The sequence below is a fragment of the Anabrus simplex genome, chromosome 3 (genome assembly GCF_040414725.1).
Source record: "Anabrus simplex isolate iqAnaSimp1 chromosome 3, ASM4041472v1, whole genome shotgun sequence".
Classification (NCBI taxonomy): Eukaryota; Metazoa; Arthropoda; class Insecta; order Orthoptera; family Tettigoniidae; genus Anabrus; species Anabrus simplex.
Window position 1 is genome coordinate 449,185,014 of NC_090267.1, and position 13,983 is coordinate 449,198,996.

A 13,983-nucleotide genomic window follows, 5' to 3' on the forward strand; every position below is an offset into this window, starting at 1 on the left:
AACATTATGTATCCAAGCAATATTTGATCTGCAATTTTACCCATTCCTCATGGCCATGATACACCAGTACCACAGCGTCCAGAACATTTACAGGATTGTAAACTCTTCTGAATCTGACACAGAAATAGCGGGCACTAACTCTGATTGTATTTTCTCCCCTGAATGTGCTGAAAAAGAACCGCGACTGTTCGAGAAAAGTGCATTAAATGACTTCATTCGAGATCTTGGCCTTACAAAGAAATCTGCCGAGTTACTCAGGTCTAGACTTCGTGAAAGGAACATGTTGGCACCAGGGACGATGTACTATTGGTACAGACATCGCGAACAAGAATTCACACCCTTCTTTTCTGAAGAGGGAGCCTTGGTTTACTGCAACAACATTCCGGAGGTTATCATAAAAGTAGGAGCACCACAGTATGGCCCAAGCGACTGAAGACTTTTCATCGATGCCTCCAAGCCTAGTTTGAAGTGTGTCCTCCTCCACAATGAAAACAAAATTACATCCATTCCCATTGTTCGTTCAGTTATTATGTGAGAAACATATGGAAATCTTGAAATGCTGTTGTGTAAACTGGAGTACCAGGAACACAAGTGGTGCGGTGATTCCAAAGTGATAGGTATTCTGTTAGGTTTACAAGGAGGTTACACAAAGCACCCCTGCTTTCTGTGCGAGTGTGACAGTCGAGCAAGGTTACATCACTGGACTCAAAAAGAATGGCCACGAAGACAATGGACAGTAGGGTTGAAAAACATAAAACAAGAAACTCTTGTTCACAAGGGCAAAATACTGTTACCTCCGCTTCATATCAAACTAGGGCTTATGAAGCAATTGGTTAAGGTCCTAAACAATGAAAGTGAATGCTTTCAGTACCTAGGTCATCGATTCCCAGGCATTAGTAATTCCAAAATCAAGGAGGGTATATTCACAGGTTTAGATATCAGAAAACTTCTTTCTGATGCTAATTTTGAAGCCGTTATGTGCACTGCAGAGCGATCGGCATGGACACCATTCTGAAAACTTTCTTGGAAACACAAAGGATTCAGACTACAAACAAATGGTGGATAGATTGCTTGTTTCTTTCCAAGATTTACGCTACAAAATGAGCTTGAAAGTGCACATGCTACACTCGCATCTGGACTACTTCCCTGAGAACTTAGGAATGCTGAGTGAAGAGCAAGGAGAAAGATTCCATCAGGATCTACAGGAAATGGAACGCAGATATCAAGGGAAATGGAACAAAACCATGCTGGCAAATTACTGCTGGTTAATAATGAGAGAAGGTCCAACTACTCCTCACGCACGAAAAGCGAGGCAAAGACGTTTCTTATACTAAGGTAGGACATTATAAAATTGAAACCGTGGACTTACGATTCTCAGTATGTTATGAGGCTTAATGTGTGGTAAATTTTGGTCCATTTGGCTATGCTTTTTTACAGATCTGTTAACACAATACACTACATATCTTTATATTATGTTCATAAGTATACCAGTGTAAGATAGGAGTGTTCAGATGGGTGAAAATAATAAGAAAGAAGCATTCTTTACGTTTGATAATAGTAATTTTGTATGTGCATGTGTTGCATATTCATCAAATTTTAATTTTTAATTTGCACAAAAACCTGAAGTGATAGGGGAATCAGCATGCCTGAAATATAAAATATCACTATGTAAACTTCATGCAATGATCGGAAAGTTTGAATTCACAGGTCAGTGTAATTAACTGAGATTACTCTTCATATCAAGTTCAACGAATGTAATTACTCTGATAATTATATGGATCAACTTTTACTATATTTTGATTTGGATAACTCCACACTTAATTTTTTTTTAATTATTTCATTTGATTTTCTTAAGAACTCATTTGTCCCATAAATTTAAAAATATGAATATTTCGAGCAATAATTAATGTAATAATTTCCTTTGTTAGAAAGATTTTAGGGAAAGTTTATATCACCCCAATTTGTTAATATGTAATAATTTCTTAATGTTATCTAATTTATACTTAATGATCATTTTTCATTGTCAGAACTAATTAGGATGGCCAAATTTCTAAATAAACTTGGTGCAGTAATAATGGAAATTACCATGTGTCATCATTTAACCTTGATTCATCATTCCTTGTGTATCCACTTGTGTGTCTGATTTGTTTATAGCTTGCCAATTTGTGGAACAACCTTCCATGGGTGCTTTCAGTGTTTTCTGACTTCAGCTAGCGACAGGAATAGAATGAAAGTATGGGTATTACAAAACCATGGTGTTAGCTTGCAGATGAAGGTGTTAGTGCAATCAATATTTCTTCACTTCAAAATAAAAGGACTAACTTTCAAAGTGTCTGAATGTAAGCCTATAAAAATCAATGAAGGCTGAGTCTGTAAATAGGAAGGGAAGGTACTTTCCAACTTTCCATATTTGACTCTCATTTCCTACCTTATATACAAACATACATTCTAAACTTCTGAAGCTTATTAATTTGTATTGCTAACAGACACAAAGAAACATACTTTGGTACCAAATAGTAAGAAATTTAAGGGGAAACACACAAAACTTACAATACAACATTGAGATAACATGCAAATTACTTAATTATATAATAAAAAAGTATATCTGCACTTATCAAGTTACTGAACAGAATGAAACAAACTAATGTATCTTGCATATAATCATATCCAAGAATTTTATTTGAAAATAGAAGTCTACAATAGCATGCGTACAAGACCTACAAAAATCATGCACAAAGAGTACAAATGAAGAGTAAATAAATATGTTGAAAATAAAGGGTGCTTTAGTAAAACCACACACACAAAACTGAACACTTCTTTACTTCAGTAAGCTATTACATTTTATCTAAATACGTTCAATAAAATGTGTCCTAACTCAACATCAACATGCTCCATATAGACAAACAGAGTTTATAAGCAGTGCCATATACTGTAATTGATAAAAAGAAAGAATTTTTAAAAAATTGGATTCATTTTGTTATAAAACATTGGAATCCTGTATTGAACATTAAAAATGGCAACAAAATTTATTTTTAAAACAATGCCAAATTCAGAGAACCTACACCAGACTGTTCATAAAACTATTTGACTACACTTTTAGTGCTTATCAACAACAAAACAAGTTTATGTACTTCACAACAAACAATTCATTTGAAAATGTGAAAGTAAAAGTTATGATACAGAAGAGAATTTGAGAGCAGATCCTATAATAAAATAACATCACATACTACACATTCTTTACACTAATCCTCTCAAAATTATGTGTTTCAAAATCTACAAGTGGACATGATAATAATATGGGTATGCTCATGACATTGTTCAAAATTACAGTTTTTTCTAATGGAAAATAGATCAACTGAGACACTCCTCATATGTAAATAAATGAGAAGCTTGTTTTTACATGCACAAACATGCTAACTGGAAAAATATTCAATCTCAAATGGCAATCACAAAATGTCAGTTTGAACCACACCCATTTCTTACCTGCTCGGGCGGGCTTGGGCCTGTCCGAGCTGGAACAGTCACAGGTGGCCCGGGTTTAGTGGGCCTCTGTCATGGAAAGAAAACAAATATTGAGCATAAATAAGTATATTTGTTGTGATTTACAACTGTCCATGTGGTTTTACTAAAGCTCACTTGACCTATAAGAAGATAATCCACAGTATAAAGAAACTGATCGACTGGTTTGTACAATTTATCCTCCACCAAATGTAAAGGTATCATTCAAGTGACTCAGCAACATATACAATAAAACCTCGATGCATCATTTTTCAAGGGGGAGGGGGAAAATGACAATGACGCAGGAAAACGATAAATATGGGTGACACATAAAATACGGGGAAAGCATAATAATAAAATATGGGCACAGTATTCGGCATTTTTTGTCATGTAATAATAATAATAATAATAATAATAATAATAATAATAATAATAATAATAATAATAATAATAATAATAATGGTGTGCAGCCTCCGAAGCTGGGTGTAGATCTTTCGAGTTGTTGCGTGATGGGCAATCTACGCGCTTACGAAAATGCGGCTCTAACTAAGATAAATCCTAATGTGGAAGTTGGCGCACACATCAAACCCCCAAACTGTAGGAATTAACCAATGAAAGTTAAAATCCCCAACCCGATCATGATCTCTTGAACTTAAGACCAACACGTGCTAACCATTTAGCCATGAAGCCGGACATGCTCATATTATACATAACAGTAACAAACCATTGCAATCACAATATACACGATGAAAATAATAAACGCAACATTTACGCCGTTTCTTTCACTTTTCCTTACATCTCGTAATTGGTTAGAAATTCAACATGGTGCGCCTCGGACGATGTCACAGTGGGCTAAGCGATGTTGCCAACTTAGGAATTAGTTTCAAGACCAGGCTAGTGAAAAGATTATTGGTCTGGCTTGGTTAGGTCCGGCTTGTAACAAGACAGCTGGGCAGGGGCCAACAAAGTAGTCAACAGACCTCTAGCATCCCATACACATCACAAGGTACGACGCAATTAATAACCCTGTGACTAATCCAAATGTACCCAGTGCACACCTTGACTATTTCAAACTATGCAATTTTCTCACTTGCAACGAAGCTGGCAACCCTTGTCAGCCAATAGCAACACAGAAAATGGTGGCAAATTTGAGTTTTACAGTGCCTCCGTTTTAATTCTTGTAAATAAGAATACTTCTAGGGGCCAGTTAGTGGGTTGAGGAGAAGTGTTGGCGCTAGGAGGCTCGTAGTTAGGATGTGCGTGAATAACCTGTGCACAGCACTCCAGCTTACGAGATCCTTGATCAAGATTAGCAACTCGTAATCACTCATACAGGTTGCCGCTATTATATGCTCGAGTATTCAGCTGTCCCTTTAGATTCAAAAAACGTTTGCATATATTTTTCTTATCTTCGATCGATCCATGCAGGAAAATTGTAGCCGACAACAAATACTTTTTGATGATCGATGTGATAAAATGATAGTTCAAGGAACAATAGATAATGGGGAAATTTAACATTGATTTATATGGAACATTTTTGGGACCTAATAAATTGAACGATGGATATGAGAAAACGACAGTTCCGGGAACGATGCATCGAGGTTTTACTGTATTCAGTTTATATGCATAAAATAAGAATGAATTTTTTAGCTCTCAACACACTGACGACAATGGTGGAGAAGTGCAATCAACACCCCGAACTGGCAGGAGCTGGACAAGGGGAAATAAAAATGATGAAAATAATGACAATGATGACAGGCCCCGAGATCTCCATACGAGTGCGGCCAGTGGTCATTGACTGGCCCCAGAAATCTCCATTTTTACACACGGGCATTGTTTGCAGCTTATTGTGCTATCTGTTGGGTAAACTCTGAACTACTTGTGTGCATGTCAGAGTAGTGGGATCGTAGAGGTTTGGGCCGATAAATTTTCCCAATCAAATGCTCTATGTAGCAATGAACCTACATATATACATGGGTGTTCTTACATGCCAGGAGTCAATATACAAGATGGTGCGCCCATGGCAACGTGCTTTGTGTAACGACAAAATATTTCAAGATTTATAAGTAGATTCATTATCTGATGTGCCTCATGGGTGACAGGTAGTTTCTCAGATGAGAGCAGATCAAAGACTACTGCAATACCTGTCTTTACCCGCATCATATTTCCTTGATCACTCCTACAATTCGGTGATGAGATTACAAGCTGATGGTCTAGTCATGGAATACAGAGCATAAGGCAGCTATTGCTTTATCTTCCTTCCTTCCTTCATGTAATAACCAAAATAATATTGGAAATAAAGAGCTAATCCCTTGAGCTTCAGTGCAGATGTACATGTCACGGCGTTGTTCGCAGACCAGGTATCAGATGTATCGAGTGGCAATGAACTGGAAAATGAAATGGCGTATGGCCTTTTTAGTGCCGGGAGTGTCCGAGGACAAGCTCGGCTCGCCAGATGCAGGTCCTTCAATTTGACGCCCGTAGGCGACCTACGCGTCGTGATGAAGATGAAATGATGGTGAAGACGACATATACACCCAACCCCCGTGCCAGCAAAGTTAACCAATTAAGGTTAAAATTCCCGACCCTGCCGGGAATCGAACCCGGGACCCCTGTGACCAAAGGCCAGCAAGCTAACCATTTAGCCATGGAGCATATTTGTAATGATGAACGGCCAACATTAAACAGGGAGTAACTGTAAAGAAAAATCCTTGCATAATGGAATACAGCATGTACATGAAAGACACAGATGGGTCAGATCAGTGTCTTTCCTACTACACCATACTGAGTAAGACTATTAAATGGAGCCTTGAAAAGTATCGTACCGTACACATTACTAAGCAGCCTGGTGAATAAATGTTCCAAGTTTGAGGTTGATATGTTGAATACTTTTCGAGTTATAGTAGTTTGAGTGCAGCTGTGTAATTTTTTTCTTGGAGGTTTGAACTATCCCAGTCAACATGAGTTTGCAGCCTCAATTCGATGCCCGTTGTCAATGTACTTGGCAAATAAAATACATAAAATAACCAGCAATATCACGGCATGTCATAATTTATACTTACATTTTCAAATGTATCAAAACTGAAAGCAAACTAACGAACAAGAAGTAGATATAAGAGTAGATGAAGTACTGTAAACATAAAGCCAATATCAATTTTATTAATGGCTTTGTTGATTTTTGAATAAGACATCATACCCAAGAAGAGACAAGAATATCTATTTGATGAATGTGAAATCTATATGGCTCGATGTAAAAGATCCCACACCAACAAAAAAGTCCTACATTACTGGCATATTCTGCCAGCTGAAGATCAACATTTATTTACAAAGTCTCAGTAGAATTTTCACTGACTAGAATTCCAAATAAGGTTCAGAAGTCAATACACTCACATTTTGTGAATTTTCTAAACAGTGAAATAAAGTAATGAATCAAGATTTTAGATTTTGAAATATTCTTTTAACCTTACAAGTACCAAGAGTTAATTTTTTCGACTCTTCCATTTGCTCTTAGTGCCAGGGCCGAAAAAATCGACTGATTACATGAGTGTTTTCAGACATATAGCGACATCTTTTCTTGGAAGCAGATGGTGACGAGGAAGTTTCGTGATTGCATTTAGTTAAGTTGGTACTCTAAAAGGATATGTATTTCTGTTGTATTTACTCGTTGAAGATGCATGAACCATGTGGTCATTGTAAACAGATATGGCTGATCAAATTGAAAACATTGCACGAGATCTTGAGAGAATAAGTAATTTATTGGAAGATGAGAGTGATTTCAGTGATGTACAAGACGGTGAAATTAATAGCAGTGATTCTGAAGAAGATAACAGCATACATGATTCTAGGGATGCCCAAGGAAGTGGATTTAGGGATGTCCAAACACTTGAACACCCTGATGATGAAGATGAAGATATACCACTGCAGGTACGCCTCAACCGTATCATTAATTGTAATCCAATTGATCCCACCAATGATACAATCAGTCATTCAGATGTCTCATGGCAGAAAGTAAGCGGACCAGAGCCTGTAAAAAATGGTATCGATTTTATGCCAAGAAGAACTGGCTTCCAAGCTAACATCCCCAGAAATTCAAATGCTCTGTCTTACTTTGATCTCTTTTTTTCCTGAAGAATTGTTGGGGATGATACCTAGTGAAACAAATCATTATGCTGCTGAATTGTTAGAACAGCATTTGGATTATCTGGAGACACATCCTCACAGCAGACTGAAAATGTTCAAATCTGTAGATAACGAAAAACTAAAAAAGTGGTTAGGCATTATTTTGAATATGGGTATAAATCCCAAAAAGAATGAAAAGAAACACTGGGACACTAAGATTTTCCCAGTATATGCCATTCTTTTCAAATGCAATATCCAGGAATGACTTTCAATTTACAGAGTGGTACATCTGAATTCAAATGCCACAGCAGTTCCAAGGGATGAACCTGGGTATGATTCTTGGCACAAGGTGAGACCATTGCTAGACATCCTAAATTCTTTGTGGAAGAAATTGTATATTCCTGCACAGAAAGTCTCACTAGATGAATCCTTGATTGGAATGAAAAATAGAGTTGCTTTCATACAGTACATGCCAAACAAGAAACATGTTCGATTTGGCATCAAAAAGTTTGAACTGTGTGAAAGCAAAACTGGATATGTGTTGCATACTGAGCCTTACAATGGCAAGTATTTTTTTATGCCTCAAGTGATCCAGACGGCATGGCACAGAAAGTAGTTACTAAAACTGTTGGTAAATGCAACCTATATAATAATTTGTTTACTGACAGATGTTCTCCATCAGAAAGGGGACGTGCTCACGGAAACAGTCCAAGCAAATTCTAAGGGCCTTCCTAACGAGCTCATGAAAACAATACTGCAAGCTGGTGATGTCCTCTATTATAGAAAGGGGGAGGTATTAGCTTGTGGATTCAAAGAGAAGAAATCCAGAAAGCCTGTACAAGGCCTTTCCACTGCATGTCATGCTGAAACTGTGTTGGTGAAGGCAAAAAATGGTACAGAGATATCCAAACCATTGCATATTGCCAAACACTACAATAAACACATGGGTGGAGTAGACCTGAAGGACCAAAAGGTGCACCATGTTGCTGCAAAACATGCTACAAGAAGATACTGGAGAAAAATCCTTCAAAATTTGCTTGACATGACAATGCTAAATTCATACATTGCCTACTGTGACAACATTGACATCTGCCTCCAAATGAATCATCATGACTACATTGTTGAAGTAGTGGTGACAATGGCAAAGAAACCAACCCCAGCTAAGCCTAATAATCCTCTGAAGCCATCACCTGGACCGTCTGGAGACAGTAGCCATTACTATGCGAAATTGCCTGCTCGTCAAGAGCGAAAGTGTGCGGTATGTGATCCATCAAAAAAGAGGGGAAGATAATCATCACACTGGTGCCCAGGGTGCAATGTGGGAATCCATGAGAAGTGTTGGGACAATTAGAGCACTATCACAGACCAAAAGAACTTAAAAGGAAGTTGCCGTGTGACTAAAGGCTAGGTACCTAAAAATTGTTGAATCTCTACGTAGTGTTCAATTCGAATGTTCTCCAGTGTTCAGGACACAGGTACAACTTGGAAGCCTGAAATATTGTGTAATGTTAGTTCATGATATTTTCAACAAATGTATATTCCAAAAGTATTTACTTACTATGTAATTTTTTCCCCCACAAAAACACCTCAAACTTTGAATCTAAAAGTAAAAAATAAAATTAAAAAGAAGACTTCCGTCAAAATGTTTTGAAATATATATCTTGTACTGATGTTGCAAATAATGCACAAACCTTCCTCTTTAAAATGCTGTATCATTCATAAAAATGTGTCCATTAAAAGTGACTAAAATTAATTATTATTCCAACAAGTAATTTTCTACATTATTTGCCTGGCACTACAGACTATACTGCATGGCACTTGTAGGGTTAATCAATACAATCTGAAAAATACTGACACGAATATCAAAACAAGGTTTTGAACTCAGTGTTTCAGACTGTAATGAAATTTGCTACTGTGGAAAATAAAGAAAATCCCCAAATCCTCCAACTACATCCTTTTATTTATAATCAATTTTATTATAAATTCCTTTAAATCATTTGTTTTATAACCATATAAATTATATGATGAACATTTGAAGACATCTACATCTTTTTGACGAGAGGATAACACATCTGATTCAGCTACTTATCACCTAAAACTTTACATTCTTCTCGACAAGATTATTGCATGGATGCCTTCAGCTTTCAAGTGTGAAGTTCTCATCTTTGGCATATTTAATCATAACATTATGTATTTAGCCATCTTGTGGTGCTTTTACGAACTTTTCATCAAAGAGCTTAGTAATACAATTGGCCATCTTCTGATGTTTCTACAAACTTTTTATCAATAATCTCCAATATTTTGTTTTGAAGTGTCTCAAGTATCAACACTACTTTCATTTCGGTCAAGTGCATTTATGTTGTGATTTTAATTAAAGTGTTTGTGCTGATGATGACTCTATGAGCTGAAACATGTTCACATTTATTCCATTAATAATCGTTTTAGATTGTAATACAGTATGTGTATTAATTAGGTGGTTTAACTATATATATTTTCACTCAAGAAGGTAGTTTATTGTTCGAAGTCCATATCCATTATTCCTGGTATAACTGAGTGTGTTATAGGTGGTAATACACTAACCGGCCAAAACATTATCACCACCAAAACTAATAGCCGGTATGGCCACCTTTGGCATGGAAGCAATGAGGCCTTGGTAGGTTCCTGGAGGGAGTTGAGAGAGAGAGAGAGAGAGAGAGAGAGAGAGAGAGAGAGAGAGAGAGAGAGAGAGAGAGAGACACACACGCACGCACACACAAAAAATCACCTAGTTCCCATAAATTCCAGAGAGGGGGGCAAACAGTTCTGACGCCACGTTCAACACATCCCAGATGTATTCGATCGGGTTAAGATCTGGCGAGTTCGGGGGCCAGCACATCAATTGCAAATTGCCACTGTGTTCCTCGAACCACTCCATCACACTCCTGACCTTGTGACATGGCGCATTATCTTGCTGAAAAAATGCCACTGCCGTTGGGAATCATTATCGCCGTGAAGGGGTGTACGTGGTCTGCAACCAGTGTACAATACTTCTCGGCCGTCAAAGTGCCTTGCACCAGCTCCACTGGACCCATGGATGCCCAAGTGAATGTTCCCCAGAGCGTAATTGAGACCCCACCAGCTTGTGTCCGTCCCACAATACAGGTGTCAAGGAGCTGTTCTCCTGGAAGACGAATGATTCGCACTCTCCCATCGGCATGATGAAGAAGGTATCGGGATTCATCAGACCACGCAATGCTCTGCCACTGTGCCAATGTCCAGCGACGATGGTCACGTGCCCATTTCAGCTGTAGTTGCTGATGTTGTGGTGTTAACGTTGGCACATGCATGGGCCGTCAGCTGTGGAGGTTCATTCTTAGGAGTGTTCAGTGCACTGTGTGTTCGGACACACTTGTGCTATGCCCAACATTAAAGTCTGATGTTAGTTTCACCACAGTTCGCCGCCTGTCCTGTTTTACCAGTCTGCCTAGCCTTCGACGTCCGATATATGTAATGAGGGGTGGCCGCCAAACCCCTCGACGTCTGGATGTGGTTTCACTTTGATTTCGCCACTTGTTGAAGACACTCACCACAGCACTCCCCGAACACCTGACAGGTCGAGCAGTTTCTGAAATGCTCGAACTGAGCCTCCAGGCCATCACAATCTGCCCTCGGTCAAACTCAGACCGCGCGCCTTCCCTATTCTACACACGGACAGCATGCTCACTGATACTACACATGCACCGTGCGCCTGACTAGCAGTCATTCCTCGTCGGGTGACAATGCTATCGCCTGGACGGGTTTATATCGACAGGAGATAGGTGGTCATAATGTTCTCGCTGAAATGAAATGGCGTATGACTTTTAGTGTCGGAGTGTCCAAGGACAAGTTCAGCTCGCCAGATGCAGGGCTTTTGATTTGACACCCGTAAGCGACCTAAGCATCATGATGAGGATGAAATGATTATGAAGACGACACATACAAACGGCCCCCGTGCTATCGAAATTAACCAATTATAGTTAAAATTCCCGACCCTGCCAGGAATCGAACTCGGGACCCCTGTGACCAAAGGCCAGCACGCTAAACCATTTAGTCATGGAGCCGGGCAATGTTCTCACTGATTAGTGTACATTGGTGGTAAAAGACTTGCCACATTGACTCGTAACTTTATTGAAAATAACTAGCTATGTACTCCATAACATAATATGTGGCCTCATACACGGTGTTCCCTTTCCGGATGTGCAGTTCACTGAAACTTAGCAGAAGCAGTTACTACACAACTAAAAGTGTTGCTCAATGCTTATGTCTTCTGTGGGAACTACTACTGGTGCAGACATAAGCTGCTTTGCATTCTGTCTCACTTTTCCATACATCAAAATAATTTCTACTGTATGTATTCTTGATTACTGATTATCTTGAACCAAGACCTACCCATTACATTCTGTCCTTAGCACCTGTCCCTCTTTGGGTGGGGGCAGTAGAATAACATCCGCAGTATCCCCTGCTTGTTGTAAGAGGAGACTAAAAAGGGCCTGAGGGGCTCTTAACTTGGAAAGGTGGGTTGGGGACCATGGGGCCCTTAGCTCAGTACTGGCATTGCTTCCACCTATTTGTGCCAGGTTCCTAACTGCCATCTTTCTTCTATCGCATCTGAACTCCCTTGGTCACCCCGTTCTCTCCCTAGTCTTTCATTATCACATCCTTCGAGGTCCTCGACATTCTTTGTCCGATACCTTCAATTTTTGAAGTGTCTGACCTCTTCCGTTGTTTACCTCTGATTAGTGTTCATACAGAATGGCTGCCCAGATGTACTTCCTCTAAAAAAACAATGACCACCACCACCACCACCACCACCACCACCAGCCATTTAAACCACAATTAATATATCTAGACACTGCCCATTTTAATAGATACATATAGAACCAAGTAGCGAACATTTAAGATTAACTTCCATATTATATTTAAGTGGTCCGCCTATTCAATACATATATAATTTATTACATCTAGTACATGTTTCATCCCCTAAAGGACATCATCAGCTAGAATGAACTACAGTAATATATCAGAATACAAAAATTACATTATTAAATTGGAAAGAGACATTAAAAACACTTTTGTATGCCAGGACAATTCAAATAAAATATTGGCAAACTTTGCTAAAGTTGCAAGTCATATAATCAATAAAACTGGTTGAATTGTTCTTTAAAATCTTGATGATAAAGTTCATGGGAACTAACAGCTGTATTCATCAAATCAATGATCGTTGTTGTGAATAAAAACTCTTGATTTAAAACATTTCTTGATGAAAGATCTTATTTAGACATTCCTTAATTTGTATTTAAGATTGAACGCTTCAGGATTTCAAGTCAACAAGGGGCCAAAGCAGTAAAGTTATTTGTAGAACTGAATACTATCCTGTTTCCTTTTCCGCACATCAGGGCCAATAATGAGGAAAGCTTTTCTCGTGAACAGTCGAGAATTCTTCTGAGGACGCAGAGCACAGTTTTTTGCGAAACGTTAAGAATTTCACCTTATTTTCTTGACACGGCACAAGCCCAAAAGCCTGTACAATATCATAAGTATGGGCTGTGAAAGCATTAATGGCAACATTTCAAATTTTTGTCCGCAAAGTCGTAAAATGACACCGTCCGTAAAACCGTAAAATGCTGCAATTTCCATAAATTGTACAGATAAACTGTAAAAATTGGCAGGTGTGAATAATGTATGTGAAGTATGGAAGTGAAGAACAAATATTGTGCTCAATACCAATTTTAGGGACTGTACGATATTTACTGCAGTGAATTCGGTATACTGGATCATCCTGGCAACAGTTTTATGTAAGTGTTCAATAAACATAATCAACGTCTTAAGATGAGCTGTAAGACAGTCATGACCAGGGTTCAGCCATGACTAATGCTTTAGATTCCCATCAGGATTGGTTTGTACAGCAGCCATGATTTAGATTTCTACTCTTAAGACTGATCAATGGTGCAGCAAGATGATCAAATAAACAAGTGAAGTATTACAATCATTGTGTTGTATAACACAATTAATGGCGTATGGCACCCGGAGCGGCCTGGTGCAAGTCTTTTTCTAGTAGACGGCCTATTAGGTGACCTGCATGTCTGTGAAGATGAGGGCCCTACCTAGGATGATTTCTAATGTTGAATAAGTCACACATACCCAGCCCCCAAGCCACTGGTATTAACCATTAAGGTTAAAATCTCTGACCCAGCCGGGAATCGAACCCGGGACCCTCTGAACCGAAGGCCAGTACGCTGACCATTCAGCCAACAAGTCGGACTATAACACACTACATTGCCATCAATGACCAGATATCCCCTAAAATGAAAACAGACTGACCCCATACATCACTCAAGCATGCCATGA

At 38.7% G+C, this 13,983-nt stretch overlaps 1 protein-coding gene across 5 annotated transcripts in view; it reads right to left on the minus strand.

Annotated features, from left to right (window-relative positions):
- Bap170 (Brahma associated protein 170kD) overlaps window positions 1-13,983 on the minus strand; it is a 484,022-nt gene that overhangs the window by 13,031 nt on the left and 457,008 nt on the right. For 3 of the 5 annotated variants that reach the window (XM_067143530.2, XM_067143529.2, XM_067143527.2), the window contains one exon: window positions 3,484-3,549. The exons of the other annotated variants lie outside the window; for them this stretch is intronic. In XM_067143530.2, coding sequence (XP_066999631.2) covers window positions 3,484-3,549 — 66 coding nt within the window. The remainder of the gene's footprint in view (window positions 1-3,483; window positions 3,550-13,983) is intronic. 5 annotated transcript variants of the gene reach the window in all.